This window comes from Mustela putorius, unplaced genomic scaffold, assembly GCF_011764305.1.
Source record: "Mustela putorius furo isolate JIRA1106 unplaced genomic scaffold, ASM1176430v1.1 tig00000640_pilon_pilon_pilon, whole genome shotgun sequence".
NCBI lineage: Eukaryota > Metazoa > Chordata > Mammalia > Carnivora > Mustelidae > Mustela > Mustela putorius.
The window spans coordinates 2,270,666-2,289,095 of NW_025421432.1; the positions used below are offsets into that span (position 1 = coordinate 2,270,666).

The following is an 18,430-nucleotide window of genomic DNA, read 5'->3' on the forward strand; positions in this document are numbered from 1 at the left end:
GGCTTTAACCCACTGAGCAACCCAGGTGCCCCTAAAATCTAACTTTTTTACTCATAACATCAAAGCAGTGTAGAAAGCAACATATAATTTAGATTTTTTTTGAATTATTATTTTAAATATTTATGAAAGCCAAGTTAAAGTTATTGTAAGATATGTATTTTCTCTGTTATTGAAAACATTATAATATAAAAGCTCTTTTTGTTTTGTTTTTCTTCCCCCCCCTCCCTTCTTGGCATTCTTGCAAGTTTTCTCCTTTTACTTTCTTATAAAGCAAGGTACCAGGTATCAAGTGTTCTTTCTCCCTGCCAGTGCTTGGTCTGTGGCCTCCTATCTGGTCAGTCTTACCTAAATTAGTTCTCCATACTCTCCTGCCCTAACATCTTAATCAAGTAGAACTTGATCACTCCACTGTGTGTTTACCTTCCTACCAACACTTAACTCTTTCCCATTTGAATAAGTGAATCTGCCTTCACCTAGATGTTACAAGCCACAGATGTCAACTTATCTTTGATTCCTGTTTTCATGTTCTACCTGTAACCAATTCATCAACCATCTATCTTCCAGTGATTCCAAATCAAATTGTTTCTTATCACTTCAAGAGGGAAAGACTATTTTAGTGGTATGGAGATGAAATATTTCATCACTAAAGTTACCACTGTCCTATCTTTCTACTTTGCCTGTAAGTTAGCTTTGGTTGATAATATATAATAACTAGAGGGGTATGAGAAATAAATGGTTTGATGTAAATCATCTTGGTTTGTAAAAATTAGTTGAATTATCAGGCTTTTTTGAATAATTTTTTTTTTTTTTTGGTCTTTTGAGAAGGAAGCACCTTTATTTCCTCAAGGCACTTCATACATAAACATGGTGATGTTAAAATAGACTATCAAATAATGCCCTTTCCTTTGGTAAGTGGTGGTCTTCACAAATTAATTTTTCAAGAGTATATTTTTAGTTGCTTGTTCTTCCTTTTGCACTCATTAAACCACAATCCATGTTTAAACAACACATTTACCAAGCTATACTTAAGATTTTGGACTTCTTGTATGGCTGCCTCCCTTTCTTATGTATTGACCCTACAGATAGACACTTGTGTGTGAAATGAAGGTGTGAATTTCGTTGGTTGTGAAAAATGACCACTATTCGTAACTGTCAGACATGTTCCAAGAGTAAATGCTAACATGTCCAGAAGTAGCCTGTGGGTACACAACTGCAAAAGGCTTCTATATTAAACTTATAGCAGCCTCTAAATAAGGACCAGGGACACTGAGGGGAAATTGTCTAGTTATCCTAACTGGGACTCCAACCAACACTGAAGACACAGGTAGTCCCTGGCTACATTATAAATACTTGATTGCAAATTAGACTTGTCCTGAGGAACTGTTTTTATGATTTTATAGAAAATAGTTCATGTTAAGTTTTCAGATGTAAAGTGGAGAAATTACTACTTTGTTCACAGCTCTGCACTTTACTGAAAACATGTGAGCATGTGAACTAAATAACTAAGGAGTAACTATAAGCTGTTAAGTTCTATAAAGACAAAAGTGATAGCCTAGTTCTTTTATGACTGGTTTTATTTATGTAATGCTTGGATTACTGTTGAAGGACAGGTAAAGTCTTCTGGGAGCAATTTAGTTCATAATAAGATTAATACACTAATTACATTCATGTATAAATATATAAATTTAAGAAATATATACATGTTTATATATTTATATAATTTATATATGTATTTTTACGTCTTGTCATTTTGTCCAGATAAGAGTAAATGAAGGGGCAAGTAAAATACTAAAAGGGTGGCAACAACCCCAGGAAAAAATGCTTTAACCAAATTAGAAGAGATCCTAAATCGTGAGTGGGGAGAAAGGGGATAAAAAGAGGTTCAAAAAGGAAGAAAGAAGAAAAAGAAAAAAAAAAAGAAAAAAGAAAAAGAAAAAAAAAGAAAAGAATTTTTAAAAAAAGAAAACACCTTTCAGAAAGTGGTTGTTTTTCTGTTTCCAGAATTGCTGTTCTTCTTCTCTTCGATCTGCCGATGGATTTTCAGGTGTTTGCAATCTTTAGATAAGCTATCTATTTGATCTCCGGCTAGCTGAAGCAGTCTCAGCTTGCTACTTCTCCGCCATCTTGACTCCTCCTAATTTATATATGTAAATATACTATATATATATGTATATATATACACACATATGTATATAATGCAATGCAATAATGCCAAATCTTGATGTTTTTTGGTGTCATTCAGTAAATTCTGAGTTATAGGATTAAGACACACTTTATGGGGGGTGGTTGATATAATGGCTTATTTATTATTTTAAAAAGTATATACAAAATTTGTGGTATGGTTTACTTTTTCAACTATAACAATTCAAGCTAAAGCCTAATAGGGTAATTCTCTCTTTTTTTTTTTAAAGATTTTATTTATTCCTTTGAGAAAGAGAGTGAGAGAGAGAGAGTAGGAGCGGAGTGAGGGGCAGAGGGAGAAGCAGACTCCCTGCTCAGCAGGGAGCCTGATGTGGGGCTCGATCCCAGGATCCTGAAATCATGACCTGAGTCCAAGGCAGACTTAACCGACTGAGCCACCCAGGCATCCCCAGTGTAACTCTCTCTCATACTTAGTATTCCTAAGAGCTCTGAGAGTTAAGAATATTTGTGGGAGTTCTTTATAGATCCTGGATATCAACCGTTTGTCTGTACTGTCATTTGCAAATATCTTCTCCCATTCCGTGGGTTGCCTCTTTGTTTTGTTGACTGTTTCCTTTGCTGTGCAGAAGCTTTTGATTTTGATGAAGTCCCAAAAGTTTGTTTTCGCTTTTGTTTCCTTTGCCTTTGGAGACATATCTTGAAAGAAGTTGCTGTGGCTGATATCGAAGAGATTACTGCCTATGTTCTCCTCTAGGATTCTGATGGATTCCTGTCTCACGTTGAGGTCTTTTATCCATTTTGAGTTTATCTTTGTGTACGGTGTAAGAGAATGGTTGAGTTTCATTCTTCTTCATATAGCTGTCCAGTTTTCCCAGCACCATTTATTGAAGAGACTGTCTTTTTTCCACTGTATATTTTTTCCTGTCTTGTTGAAGATTATTTGACCATAGAATTGAGGGTCCATATCTGGGCTCTCTACTCTGTTCCACTGGTCTATGTATCTGTTTTTATGCCAGCACCATGCTGTCTTGGTGATCACAGCTTTGTAGTAAAGCTTGGAATCAGGTAACGTGATGCCCCCAGTTTTATTTTTGTTTTTCAACATTTGCTTAGCGATTTAGGGTCTCTTCTGATTCCATACAAATTTTAGGATTATTTGCTCCAGCTCTTTGAAAAATACCGGTGGAATTTTGACCGGAATGGCATTAAAAGTATAGATTGCTCTAGGCAGTATAGACATTTTAACAATGTTTATTCTTCCGATCCAAGAGCATGGAATGGTCTTCCATCTTTTTGTGTCTTCTTCAATTTATTTCAGGAATGTTCTGTAGTTCCTCGAGTACAGTTCCTTTACCTCTTTGGTTAGGTTTATTCCCAGATATCTTATGGTTCTTGGTGCAATAGTAAATGGAATCGATTCTCTAATTTCCCTTTCTGTATTTTCATTGTTAGTGTATAAGAAAGCCACTGATTTCTGTACATTGACTTTGTATCCTGCAATGTTACTGAATTACTGTATGAGTTCTAGTAGTTTCGGGTTTTCCATATAAAGAATCATGTCATCTTTGAAGAGAGACAGTTTGACTTCTTCATTGCCAATTTGGATACCTTTCATTTCTCTTTGTTGTCTGATTGCTGTTGCAAGGTTGATACCCAGGATCTATAAAGAACTCCTCAAACTCAACACACACAAAACAGATAATCATATCAAAAAATGGGCAGAAGATATGAACAGACACTTCTCCAATGAAGACATACAAATGGCTATCAGACACATGAAAACATGTTCATCATCACTAGCCATCAGGGAGATTCAAATTAAAACCACATTGAGATATCACCTTACACCAGCTAGAATGGCCAAAATTAGCAAGACAGGAAACAACATGTTTTGGAGGGGATGTGGAGAAAGGGGAACCCTCTTCCACTGTTAGTGGGAATGCAAGTTGGTGCAGTCACTTTGGAGAACAGTGAGGAGATTCCTCAAGAAATTAAAAATAGACCTTCCCTATGACCCTGCAATTGCACTACTGGGTATTTATCCCCAAAATACAGATGTAGTGAAAAGAAGGGCCATCTGTACCCCAATGTTGATAGCAACAATGGCCACAGTCGCCAAACTGTGGAAAGAACCAAGATGCCTTTCAACAGACGGATGGATAAGGAATATGTGGTCCATATATACAGTGGAGTATTACGCCTCCATCAGAAAGGATGAATACCCAACTTTTGTAGCAACATGGATGGGACTGGAAGAAATTATGCTGATTGAAATAAGTCAAGCAGAGAGAGTCAATTATCATATGGTTTCACTTATTTGTGGAGCATAACAAATAGCATGGAGGACAAGGGGAGTTAGAGAGGAGAAGGGAGTTGGGGGAAAGTGGAAGGGGAGGTGAACCATGGGAGACTATGGACTCTGTAAAACAATCTGAGGGGTCTGAAGCGGTGGGGGGTGGGAGGTTGAGGGAACCAGGTGGTGGTATTAGAGAGGGCACGTATTGCATGGAGCACTGGGTGTGGTGCAAAAACAATGAATACTGTTATGCTGAAAATAAATAAATTTTTTAAAAAAGAATATTTGTGGGAGTGTATATATTTTTATATAAAAAATAGTTATGTATAGGGGCACTGGGTAGCTCAGGAAACTAAGTATCCATTCTTGGTTTGGGCTCAGGTCATGATCTCAGGGTTGTGGAATTGAGCCCCATGTTGGGCTCTGCACTGGGCATGGAGCCTGCTTAAGATTCTCTCTCCCCCTCTCCCTCTGCCCCCCTCCATAATATATATAAATAAATAAATGGAAAAAATATATATTTGTATATTTTGTAGTGGGGAGCAGTGTTACTCAGGCATCAGAAGAGGTGCTCCTTGCCTTGTACACCCATGTGGGTGGGCATCAGTTTCTGAACAGTGAGGGTAGCATCCAGTTTAATTAGGAAACAAAATAAGCTGAAAGTGACTCCCACACCGTGGAACAGGCTCTATAAGCCTTACTCACTATTTACCTACCATGTGTAGGTTTGCTTGCTGCCAGTCAAGAGAGGGATGACCTGACAAGACCTAATGATTTTTCCATAAATTTAAATAATGCTATCTTGTGTCTATGTTTATAATACTCAGTATAGTGTTACAAGTAATATATAATGTAAATATAATGTAGGGATATTGATACTCTCAAAGCTCTAATCCCTGGGTATGGATCCTGTCCTTGTCCAGGGAAATGTCAGTTCTCTCTTCTCATCCTGCTCACTCTTCTGATCCCACAGCCACTGCTCCCAGATCGCACTGTGCTGCTCACGGTCCAATTGTTTAATTTTCAGGACTGACGCTATGCTCTGCACAGTGTCTAGTCTAGGACTATGCCAAGAATTTCTCTAGCTGTTTTATGTCCTTGACTTCTGAATCACCTGCATTGTCAACTGCTCCTTTTTCTGGGATACTGGGTTTTTGCTGTTTTAACTGACTTGTGTGTGGGTACAGTGAATAGTCATGTACAAACTGTAAATACTTACCTAGAATTACAATTTTGTACAAATTAAATATCTGCTCTCCAAGCACTTTATATATAAAGGGACTTGGTCTAGTATCTTAGAGTTCAAGTCATATAATTAGCATGTTAGTATGGACTCTTAAAAGTAATCACATCATCACAATTAAGAGAAAAAGGAAATTATTAGCAGTTGCAGCCATCACAGAAAGCCTTATAGAAAACTGAGTGTTTAGTTAAGGCTTGAGGTAAAAAATGCATAACAACAAGTGAAAAAATGAGCAACATTACAGACTGGAAGAAATAACTAAGGGAAGACATAGGAGCTATGGATAAGGCAGATGAGGAAATTGGCCTGATAAGGTAGGGGAATTTTTCCAGGAAGATTTGAGCTAGATTGTGGAAGATTTTGAAAATTAAATTGATTATTAAACAGAATGTATGGAAACTAGGAGCTATTAAAATATTTCTGAGCAAGAGCAGAAGCTAAAAACAGTTTCACTTAAGAAATTAATTAATATGACGAAATGAAGTTTATTAGGTCAGGACGTCTGAAATCTGTGTCCTTCTAGAGGCAAAATGAGAAGAGATTTGACTTAAGGCAGGGGAAAGTGTCAGGAATGAGAAGCATTTTATAGAAAAATTGTGAAACTTAATTTCTAGGAACACCTGGGTGGCTCAGTCCATTATGCGTCTGCCTTCAGGTCAGGTCATGATCCCAGAGTCCTGGGATCCAGTCCCACATTGGGCTCCCTGCTCAGGAAGGAGCCTGCTTCTTCCTCTGTCTGCTGCTCCCCCTGCTTGTGCTATCTCTCTCTCTGACAAATAAATAAATAAAATCTTTTTTTAAAAAAATTTTTACTTTCTATATGACATGAAATTTGGAAAAGGATTTTTAAATTTTGGTAAGTAAAAACCACATAGTGGCATTGAAGTTGGAAGGAAGGATTCTTTTGAAAAGACAGAAGGAAAAAAATATCAAAGAATGTCCGAGTTTTGTATGATAAATCCGAAGCTAGTTATTTCCCTACAACTTGTGATTTTTTTTTTTTTAAGCAATCCTCCAAATTGGTATTAATTATGTTTACGTTCCCAAATGAGGAAAAAGAGACTCAGATGTGTTCCTAAAGATACTCCAAGTCACTCTCACTGTTAAATAAGTAGATTCGACAAGACTCAAACACAGGCTTGTTGTCTCTGGGCCAGTTCTTTCAGTGAGAATTGGAGAAATTGTTTGCCCACAGTGCTCTGTAACTAATTCCCCTGCTTATTGGGTTATGTGTTCGTTATGTGCTTCTTGCAACGAAGGACTCGAGGCCAAGCATGCTGTGCTGTTCACAGTTCCATCCCCGTTACTTAGAGCTGTACAGGGCAAAGAGTAGGCCTTCAGTAAATAATTTTTAACCAACAAAAACAAAGGAACAGGCACATAAACAAGTCACAGAGATGGTGGTAGTAACTGAGCCTCCCAACTCACATTTCCCTTATTTGTCACAGCTGACCACAGTGCCTTTTACTTGGTTTTCTGAACCACCCCACATGCTCAGACATCAGCCAGTATACGAAATGAGTAATGTGCTAGATGCAAGGAGTTTGTACAACCAGTAAGTACTCCATGGTCCTTGCTTGTAGAAAATGCTGACAAAACCTAAAAGCACCAAGAAAAACCTGCTGAGAAATTACTTTTTCTTCTCTACTTCCTTAACTACCATCTTCCTAAAACAGTTACAGTTGAAAGAATAAATTGGATTAAGCATAGTGTTAACCTCCCAGGTGCCATCTTTCTTCCTAAGACACAGTAATATATGTGTGTGGTGGGTTTATGCATGTGGTTGACTTGATTTCTTATATTCTTGTGAGGATTTGATTTTCCTCCTCATTATTTGGCACTTGACTAAATAAATAGTGATCCAAGCAGAAAGATAGGTTTTTGCATGATGGTTTTGTACTCCCCTCTACCGCAAGAAAGATTGTTCTGGCCTTTGATGTGTTTATTTTACATCTAAGAGACGTTGGGACTCATTGCCTTTAATAATTTGGTCCACTGAGCAACCAGAGTCCACTGTCCTTTGAGATCTGGTGCATGTTTTTAGCGCTACATACTATTGTTTTGCCAGTGGACTACACACAAGCATTTTATAACCCCGTTTACTGTGACATTGATAAATGAGCCAGTTTCTTCTCTATCCTGAAAAACTTAAAAACTTAAGTGGAAGAAGCTTCACAACCCTCTGTATCTTTGCACATAACATTTGTACAGACTTTACAAGAATAGTTTTCATTTTGTATCTTTTTAATTATCTTCTGTGAGTTCTTTGTACATCATTTTCTAATGGTGATTTAAAGGCTGAGCACATCTTACTGAGACTGTGTAGATAACAAAAAATACTCTTTGACATTTAGAATTCTGTGTTCTCTATACTGTATGTGTGTATATGTAATAGTTAACATGTATTACAAACATACCTACTTACCGTAATAACTACTTTTTCAGTTTGTCTCAGGTGATCTACTGATTTTATGAAGTAGATTTGATATCTTCTTTTTAGAGTTATTGATATCTTCTTTTTAGAGTTAATACACTTTATTTTTAGAGCAGTTTAAGGTTTATAAAAAAGAATTGAGGAGCACCTGGGTGGCTCAGTCAGTTGGGCATCAGTCTCTTGATTTCAGCTCAGGTTGTGATCTTGGGGTCATAGGATCATGCTCTGTAGTCGGTGTAGAGTCTGCTTGGAATTATCTCTCTCCCTCTCCCTCTGCCTTAACCCCCCATTTTCATCCCCCCCACCCCCGCAAATAAATAAATAAAATGTTGTTTTAAGAAATTGAGCTGCAATTTCCAATTCCGCAAATTCCAAATACTCCCTTACCTTCCTATGACCCTACACAGTTTTCCTATCATTATCAACCTGCATTAGTGTTGTCTATGAGTTTTGACAAATATATAATGACATGTGTCCATTATTTCTATATTCTACAGAATAGTTTCACTGCCCCAGAAATTCTCTGTGCTTCACCTATCTTCAATTATGTAATAGAGAACACTACAGCTACGAGATGATATAATTTTCTGAGGGTCACATGGCTACACCAATGGGGAAGCTGTTCTACCAGCCTAGAACCTATGATCCAAACTTACACATTACTCGGCCTGATTCAGTACAGTTATTTAATTATTTTATGGAATCCTAACTTTGTAAGATTCTTGTTAAGTCTTACTAACTTCATGAAAGTATGACATGTGTAGGGAGCCTTTGCCTGTACTTTCCTTTGATGTTACAATGTTATGAGAAATATGGCAGGGAATTAAAATTTTAATTCTTGGGTATTTTGCAAGACTTGTGAGTTAAAGAGAAGTTACTTGACTGGAGTAGAATTAGTAAAATAGCAGAAGAAATGAAGATGTCAGTTGTCTGCCGTCTGCTGTAGACGGTAGAAACTATATGTAGGCTGGGCCCTACTGTGGAGAGTAATGGTGAATAGAGGATGTAGGGACAGTGATTTTTTAAATGAATGAATGAACAAAAAGGGAGGGGTGGACAGAGAAGTGAGTCAAAGTTGAATGGTGGAATGTAGGTCAATTACACACCTATACTTTTATAAGATTTATCTCTGTAGCAGTGGTTTAAAAAAGTACCTGAAGAAAGAAAAACATTGCCTGAAGTTGCTGTGGTAGATGGTGTATAAGTTAGAAGGAGCAAGGAGATCAGATGAGCTTTCTTCACTCTAGACCATGACTTCTGGAGATGTCCACCACCCAGTGCCTTGCTGCCACGCAGACAGCAGAACTCTTCATTCCAGCCTTACAGAGCAAGACAGGCTTTGCGCCGGGAAAGTTCTCCTTGGGGCTCTTCTATCTCGAGCCACCCCTTTGTGTTACTCTGTAGGCCATTTCAGTTCAGAAGCTATAACACGGTAAAGAGCATACAGTTTTAGGATCTACCAGGAATCATATTATTTTATGAAAAGTCAGTCTATTGCCTACAAGTCTTTCCCCCTGCTTGTTGCTTATTTTCTTCTTATTTTCTTTTCTTACTTTCTTTCTTACTTAAAATTAAAACCATAGCTAGGAAGAAGCACTAGCTTTAGATTAAATCCTGGTTTAGGAGTATTTTAGTCATGAAAGATAAGCAGTAGTTGTGTGAGATTCAACAAACTGTGACCTACTTCTTCATATGTAAAGCGAGCCATTAGGACAAAATCATCTCAAAAGCCAAAATGCTCCAAATTCTTTACCAGGAAGAAGAAGTGAAGAGGAAACCAACAGAAGGGAGATAATAAAATAGAAAATGAAAATGATGTTTCCCACCATTCCTTCAAACTATCTCATCCTTTTGGTTTTTGTGAAATCCTTTTTTTTTTTTTTACTTTTTTCTCTTGCCTTCCTGGCCTCTTCTCTGATCTCTTTGATGAACTCACTCTCACTGTCTTTTCTTCTAATTTTGGTGTTTCCCAGGGTTCTGACTTCATTCGTTTCTCTCAGCATACTCTCCTTGATCATCCTTGTTTAGATTAAAAATTTAAAAAACAAAACAAAACAAAACACTTTTTTGTGTGTGTGATGATTGCTAAGTAGGCATGAGTCTACTTACTTCATTTGGGCCCAGGAGGTAAATGGTCCTTCACGATCTACTGCTGAATCATCCATTTTCTCTGTTTTTTAAGGGTCGTAAGAGTGAGGCTGAAAAATTCTTCTTGAAGGCTATTGAGCTGGATCCCACGAAAGGAAACTGTTACATGCATTATGGTGAGTGGTTGATAGTTTTTTCCACGTCCCCCACATTTACTGTTCATGTTGGTATAAGATTTAGGATTTGCCAGCAAAGAGCATTTTGAGACGGCATGGGCTTCGTTGCTCCAGATTTCGCCCCATGCTGTAGTCTTAGCTTCTCATTCAAAGCAGTCATGTTCTCGAGGGCTATGCATTACATTTTCCATTAGTAATTTTCATAGGACTTCAGTGGGGAGAGGCATTTTCACAATTGTCTCTTTCAAGTCCAGTGTGAAATGTAAATAAGTGATCATCAGAAAAGCATCCTGCTCTTTGCAGGTATGGACCCAGAATATTAGCTCTCTTATACTTGTAAATGATAATGTATTATTCACTGATCTATCATTTTGAAGTTTTGGAGGTTTACATTTTGATGACAAGTTCTAGCTTGCTGGAAAATAAAAAATGTACCCAGTCCTCTAGATACCTGAGACTGGGGTCAAGGATAAACCATAAATAGTGTAAAAGATGTCTTTCTCATTCAGGTTAGCATTGGCCTTAATCAGCCCAGAGTGAACTTACATAACAAGTCTGTCACACTCCACTCTGTCATTAGTAGTGAGTCATGTGGTAAGTGAGGTGAAGTATATAGCTGGTTTGGTGTTGGGTAAGAGTACTTATTTCTACCAGATTTGTAGTTGGCATGACTTTCAAGGAATCAAAAAGCATTTAATTTTCCTGATTCTCGGGGTGGGGGGGATGATTTTTTGACCGCTCTTGGCTTTGATGTGTTATTATCGAGTAGTGAACTGAAAGATAGACGGTGGTTAAATCTTAAAGGAATAAAGCTAATACCCTTCTTAAAGTTATTCTTTCTAACATTTTACAGTTGGTAAAACAAAATTCAGTGAGAGGCTGTCAGTGTGGAAAATGGAAAAAGTAAAATGGAAGATGCACTTTACCAACCACAAGTCCATTTGTTTATTTACATTTTGGATATGTTTATAAATCTCGGGTCATGATGCTTTATCTTTCCAGCATAACGCAGCCTGTAATTTCACATGGGCTGTTGCATAACTAGTCCAGATTTTGTTTCACGATGCAGTGTTATTGCATGTTGGGTTGGCAGTCAACTAATTTAAGTTTGCTGCAGAATTTATTTTATTTTTACAGGATTTCTCATATGAACTATTTTAAATTAGATTTTCTCATGCATACTATTTTGGGCACCCCTACTGTGCATTAAAGTAGGTCCATGATTATTTTCCCTGAGTGCTTCTTATTGCATCTTTTGAAGTAGAATTTTTTTCCCCGATCTTGCCTTCTATGCTTCCTTTACCTCAAACTAGTTCCAGTTAATAATCTCCTAATCTTGTTTCCATAATTTTATTATATGCTTTAGGTTTTTCATAGTTGATTCCTTTATATTTCCTTACTGGTTCATTGGAATTGCAAAGAGAAAAAAAACTATTGTGTTCGTTTTAAGAGTTTGCCTCCTCATTATTATGAATTATCTGTTTTTACCCACTTCTGTTTTATTATTTTTTTTCTATGACATCATCCTCCTGATTTTTTTTTTCCAGTTTTGGTATTAGTGAGAAATTTTTGGATTTAGTTTTGACAGAAAGTGTAACAAATCCTTTATTGTAAAGGTTACTTGAAAATAGTGATAATGCGCATTCTGTAACTGTATGTGTAAAAACGGACTCAGCACTCCTGGATTATTTTAAAGTTTCTAGCGATATACACTATTAAAAATATGTGTATTTTTAATGGGAGGAATGAGTACATAATGTCCTATAATTTTATGAAATAGTTTCAATACTTTTTCCCATTCTGGAATAGGAAATGAAAAAGACTCAGGATAAAGCATCAAGAAGTGGTAGTTAAGACAAAATAACCTACAAATGGACAGGAAGCCCATAACTGAGTGCTTGATATTCCTGTCTGACTGTGCTTATGTTCTAAAAAATGTACATTTAATTTGGGAGAAATCTACTTCAAATAACTAAATTTTAGAACCGGAAGATTCCTTAAAATGCTCTGATATAATTCCTCTCTTGTACAAATAAAGCCTAAAGACCAAAGCCTAGAGAAATGAAATTGGCTTGCCCAAGTTAGTTAAAAGTAACTAACCTTTGAGTCTCTTGATAACTGCCATTGACTTTTCTTCTCTAAAGTATGTTCCATTTCTCTCACAACATGGGGAGATACCCAAGCAGATATGCAGGTAGATAAGTAGGTATTTTCAATTAGTAGGTCCTTCTATGCAGTTTTAGAATGTCAAATGCATATAATTATAATTCAGCTTAAAAAGTTTAGGGAAGGACTTTTATCCACTTTAATGTATATACAACGTGTCTGATGGTGTGAGGTACCATTCTATTTCCAGAAAGTGAGTAGTGCTATGTATGAAATAAATAGTGTGATGTCATTTTAAGAAGGTGATGTGGGAGAAGTAGGGTGCTTCTTGGCAGCAAGGAGTCAAGGAGAACATCTGTGAAAAGGTGATGTTTGAAATCTCTACATGTGAACTGGCTATTTGAAGAGCCAGGTAAGAGCATTTCAGATAGAAGAAACAAAGTTCAAAGGCCAAAGGCAAGAACAAGCTGGTGTTCACAGCAGAGAAGGAAAGCCAATATGACTGGATCATATTGAACCAAATTGGAAAGTGGGAGGAGATGAGACTGGAGAGAAAGCAGAGCAGAGCCTGTGGGGTTTTATCAATCAATCTAAGGAGTTTGCATTTTCTTCCTAGGGCAAAGGAGGGGACTGTGTGGAGAAGACAGGATTAGGGAAAGGTCTAGGGGAACTCTTGCTGTGTTTTAGTCAAGAGAAGATAGATTAGACTTGGGAACAGTTGTGGAAATGTAAATATTTTGTTGAAAGAATATACTTACCTTCTTTAGAAATATCTAAGAAAAAAAAATATCTAAGACAATTGAGAATGGAGAGACCATGATTTCCATTTTTGCACATCAATATCTAGCATATTGTCCTATACACGGTAATGTGCAATAAATGTTGGTTGAGCTCAGTTAGAGATGGTCTCCATTTTAGACTTGAATGTGATTTCCAAAATAGACCAAAAGGTTGTTCCATTAGCATTTTTATTATTTCTTGTCCAAGGAGATACATAGTATGATTCCTATCAGTTCTCGATCAACTTACTGGTTATGGATATTTTTAGGATATTTATACCCACAATTGAATGAATAATAATACTTCCTCAGCTTAAAAATTTTATTTATTTAAATAAGATATACACGTTGTTTTGTTATCTTTTTTTTTTCCCAATACTTTTGCAAATGCCCATGAAAATGTCAGCATGGGAGAATTTTGTTCTATTGGAAATTCTCTCTCCTGTATGTTGATGTGCTTTTGATTTGCTTGTTAATTATACACATGACTTTGAAAATGCCATCCATTTGGGACTAGACAAAGAGAATTAATTATATAATTTATATTGACTGCAATGATCATTAGAAGGCAGTATTTAAAAGTACTCATAGTTGGGATGCCTGCGTGGCTCAGTCGTCAGTTAAGCATCTGCCTTCAGCTCAGTCTTGGGATCGAGTCCCACATCTGGCTCCCTGCTTCTCCCTCTGTCCTTCATACTGTGCTTATGCTCTCTCGCTCTCTCTCTGACAAATAAATAATTAAAGTATTTTTTAAAAATTACTCTCCGTTACTTGTATTTTTAATCTACCAGTTTTGTGTTTTTGAGGAAGGGTTGAGTACAAGATTGTCTTTTTTTCTTCAGGATGGCATGCAACAAAGAAAGCTGGATAGGTTTATAAAACTGGTTCAATAAGTTTGTTAAATGTAGGGCTTTCTGGTACCTGTAATCTCTGGGATTAAGATTCCTTATCTGTAAAATGTGAAAGAGTTGATGTGAGCTTTCAAAATGTTTTTCTATACTAAGATTTCATGTTGTTGTTAATATATACTCAATTTCTCAGTGATCTTGCATCAAAAATGTTAAAGAATATGTAGAAAACAGGTTTCACACCATGGTATCAGTAATAGTATAATGTTACATTCATGTGTCATCCAGTTTACAGTGCATCCCATGCCCATATGGAACAAATCATATGAAATTTTTATGGAATTTGGTTTATAAATTTCAAAGATGAGAATTTGGTGCCTTGAAGTGTCATGGGGCCTGTACTTCAAGGGATTCTCCCTGGTTTTCCCAGTGGCTCCAGTGGAAAGCTTCTGCCAAAAGAATAAAAGTGAAGACAAGAAGTCACTCTCTTTTATTTTTCTTTTTGAAGAATTAGTAGGAAAACCATTTTATCAAACAGAATAATTCTATTACAATTTTTTCTTTATGTGTATAGTAGTAAATTTTATGTAGATTAAAACAGCTTAAGTTAATGTGCATTTGTTATAAGACAACTACTGTGTATAAATCTGGGTGGATGGGAATTCATTAGTTATTAAGGACAAAAACAAAAAAGGGAAAAGGAAGCAGACTGTGATAAATGTTCTTGAGAAGTACACTTTTGTGTAGACCTTGGATGGTTTCTTTTTCTATCAACCTCTAACTGTATGTTTTTAAGAGTTAAGCCCTTAGCCTTATTTTCTTTATTACAGTTATAATCTTGGGTGAAGTTGTTCATTCCAGGGGTTCAGCTATATAGTGATGAGTCCTGAACCTCTTCATCCAACTCAGTATTTATCAAGCTAGATGTAGAGAGACAACAGGGAACAAGACAGGCTCCAATAGAGATGCCAAACTGGTAAGGGAGGCCCACATTGTAAAAATGATCATTTAATTATAATTACAGTTGTTTTATGAAGGAATGTAAAGGGGCCTAGATTTGGGGGGTTGGGGAGCAGGAGAACTATGCCTGATGAACTTACACATAAACTATATTTGAATAAATAGGAGATCACCAGAAAGAATTGTAGATACGAGGGGATACATTGAAGAGCAATAAAGCAGGGAGAGTGCTTGATGCAGAAGACACAGCATATGTCTGGAAGATAGTTCAAGGGCAGAATTAGGACCATAGCTGGAAACTCTGAGAAGATAGTTCCGGCTCCATGGGAGGAACATTAGAATTTATGAGAGCCATCAGCTTATGAAATGAATGCCCATTGAAGATTTTTCAACTGTGGGTTTATAAGGATGATAGAAGGAATTGAAGCATTGGTAATAGAAGAGGACTGATCTGGGCAACCATGAAATCATTTCTAATGTAAAGGAACAGTCATTTTGTCCTCCTTTTTCTTGAACCTACAAAGAAGTGTAGAATTTTTAAAATTATGATTATCTAGATTATTATTTGGCTCTACTTCTCAATTTTAGAAACCTGAAAATGTGTTACTACATTTATCCCGATCTTTTTCAATCATTATGTAATTCCTGTGAGGTAGGAATAGATCTCAACTCCATTTGACTGAAATAATGGAAGTTAATTTCCATGTGATTCTCTAGGTCAGAAATTTTCAACGTTCATAGTGGGAAAAGAACTTGAAAAGTCCAGCTCTTTCAACTTCTAAGCACAGGACTTTCAATTATAGATATTACAGTCTCTTTGTCTTCAGGATGCTCTTAAACTTCATTTTAAAATGTAGGCCCTGGGGTGCCTGGGTGACACAGTCGGTTAAACCACCGACTCTTGGTTTCGCCTCAGGTCCTGATCCCAAGACTGTGAGATCAAGCCCTCCATCAGGCTCCACACTCAGCACAGAGTCAGCCTGAGATTCTTTCTTCCTCTCCCTCTGCCCCTCCCACTCATTGTCTCACTTTCTGTCTCTCTCAAATAAAAAACAAAATAATGCTTAAAAAAAAAAATAAAGTAGGTCCGGGAGGAAATTGTTAAAATGTCATATTTGATATTTTTTCAGTGAACACTGAAAGGGGGAATTCAAAATATGTGATAGGTCGAATTGGTAAGAGGTCTGTAGTTATTTTTTCTTATTGTAATTAAAGCTGTTCAGAGGATGGCAATGAACTGGGGTTGATTGTGTTGTAGCATTCTATATTTTAATCACTTCATAAACTCCAAGAGTAATTTTAAAAAATTAAATAATGAACTAAGTAATGGTATTGCCTTGATTTAAAATACATTTTTGAAAATAGATTTTAGTTAGCTTTTCCAAAATTTCATTGAGATGCAATTATGTTTAATGCTTAAGACCAAAATATTTTATTAAAATATCAGTATTTGTGTCCCTTTATTGCTCCAAGGACAGCGCAGACAGCTCACAGATATATAATTAGAACATGATATTTCTAAATATCATTCTAAACTATTTCATTTCTTACCTGTGATTTTTTATTTTTAAATTTGCTATTACAATGTGTCTAATAGGTTAATATTATTTAATCTTTTTAATCTTCACACCTGTGTGTATTTTATGTGCAATATGTTTGAACACTTTTTAAAATTAAAACTTCATTGTGAATAGAAAGGGAAGACCAGGAAAGGGAGTCTTTAAGCTTATAAGCAAAGAATAGAGGAAAAATTAAAGAATTGATGTATTTCCAAAAGAAATACAGTTAAAGGACAAAGAGTTAAATGATAGCAAATAATTTCCATAAAATCACAAGATAAAACATCCGTCTACGTAAGACATGAGAAGCTGTAAACCTGCAAGGAAAACAGAACATAAAGACCAAGGGACATGAATGAGTAATTCCCCAAAGAGGAAATATAACAGATTTTAAAAGATAAGTAAATACAGAATTTCATTAGAAATAAAGAGATTCACATTCAAATAACAACATATTCCCTTAAGTTACTCTAGCATTTATTCTCAATAATTCTCATTAAAACATATGTTAAATAAATATTTTTCTTCTATGTTTAAGATTATCAACAAAAGCCTGTAATTGGAGCACAATATTGCTATTTGTTAGAGGCAAAAATGGAAAAGCACCTAAATACTTGAAAAAGAAAAATGATTAAATACATTAGTGTTATTTCTATTTGATGAAATATTTAAAATCCTAAGTTACATTTATAAAGAACATACAATAACAGTCAGCTGCCTGTGTTACTGTACATGAAGAATGATTAAATTTTACAAAATAACTATAGCGTGAAGAAAGCAACACAAGGGGCATCTGGGTGATTCAGTTAAGCATCCAACTCTTGATTTTGATTCAGGTCATGATCTCAGGGTCATGAGATCAAGCCCAGTGTCAGGCTCTGTGCTGGTTGTGGAGTCGGCTTGGGATTCTCTCTCCCTCTGCCCCTTCCAACTCCACACACAGACTCTCTCAAGAAAGAAGAAGGAGAAGAAGAAGAAGAGAAGGAGAAGGAGGAGAAAGAGAAGAAAGAAGAAGAAAGAAAGAAAAGAAAACCAAACAAGCTATGTTAATAGTTGTTCTCGGTTTTTGGACTCTGGCAGCCTTTTTCTGTGTGTGGGGGTGGGGGGGAAAGGCTTATTTTCTATTTTATATTTTCTTTAACATGTACATTATGAAGGAATATATACTTGATAAAATGTAAAAAATAAGTGACTTAGGGGCACCTAGGTGGCTCAGTGGGTTAAAGCCTCTGCCTTTGGCTGAGGTCATGGTCTTAGGGTCCTGGGATTGAGCCCCTCATCAGGCTCTCTGCTCAGTGGGGAGCCTGCTACACCTGCCTCTCTGCCTCCTTGTGATCTCTCTCTCTCTCTGTCAAATAAAAATAAATAAAATCTTAAAAAATTAGTGACTTAAACTATCATTCAGATAGTTTATAGAAAATTATAGTAAACAAGTAATTATCCAAAAATTATTTAACTGAACTCAACATGTAAAATTTAAGGTATAAAAATTAAATGAGAAAGGAATAAAAAGCAAAAGGCATCTTGCCTGAATTCTCTGTTAAATACCACATTTTCATGATGAATTCATCAAATGTAACAGTAACAAAGCATTTACTTAGGACATTTTTGTCCTGAGAAATTCTCATGGAATTTTCATCTAATCCCCACAAAAGCCAAGTGGGGAGGTTACCAGACTGCCTTCATTTTGCAGATGAGGAAAGTGAAGTCATCAAGCTGTAAGGTAAAGTCCTCAAGATCTCAGAGCCAGTCAATAGTAGGGGCAGCACTGCATTGGGCTCTCTGCTCAGCGGGGAGCC

General features: G+C 36.4%; 1 protein-coding gene across 2 annotated transcripts in view; it reads left to right on the plus strand.

The window, feature by feature from the left end:
• The window catches only part of TMTC2 (transmembrane O-mannosyltransferase targeting cadherins 2), a 438,609-nt gene that overhangs the window by 330,034 nt on the left and 90,145 nt on the right, over window positions 1-18,430 (plus strand). For both annotated transcript variants that reach the window (XM_045082958.1, XM_045082959.1), the window contains one exon: window positions 10,298-10,379. In XM_045082958.1, the coding sequence (XP_044938893.1) occupies window positions 10,298-10,379 (82 nt within the window). The remainder of the gene's footprint in view (window positions 1-10,297; window positions 10,380-18,430) is intronic.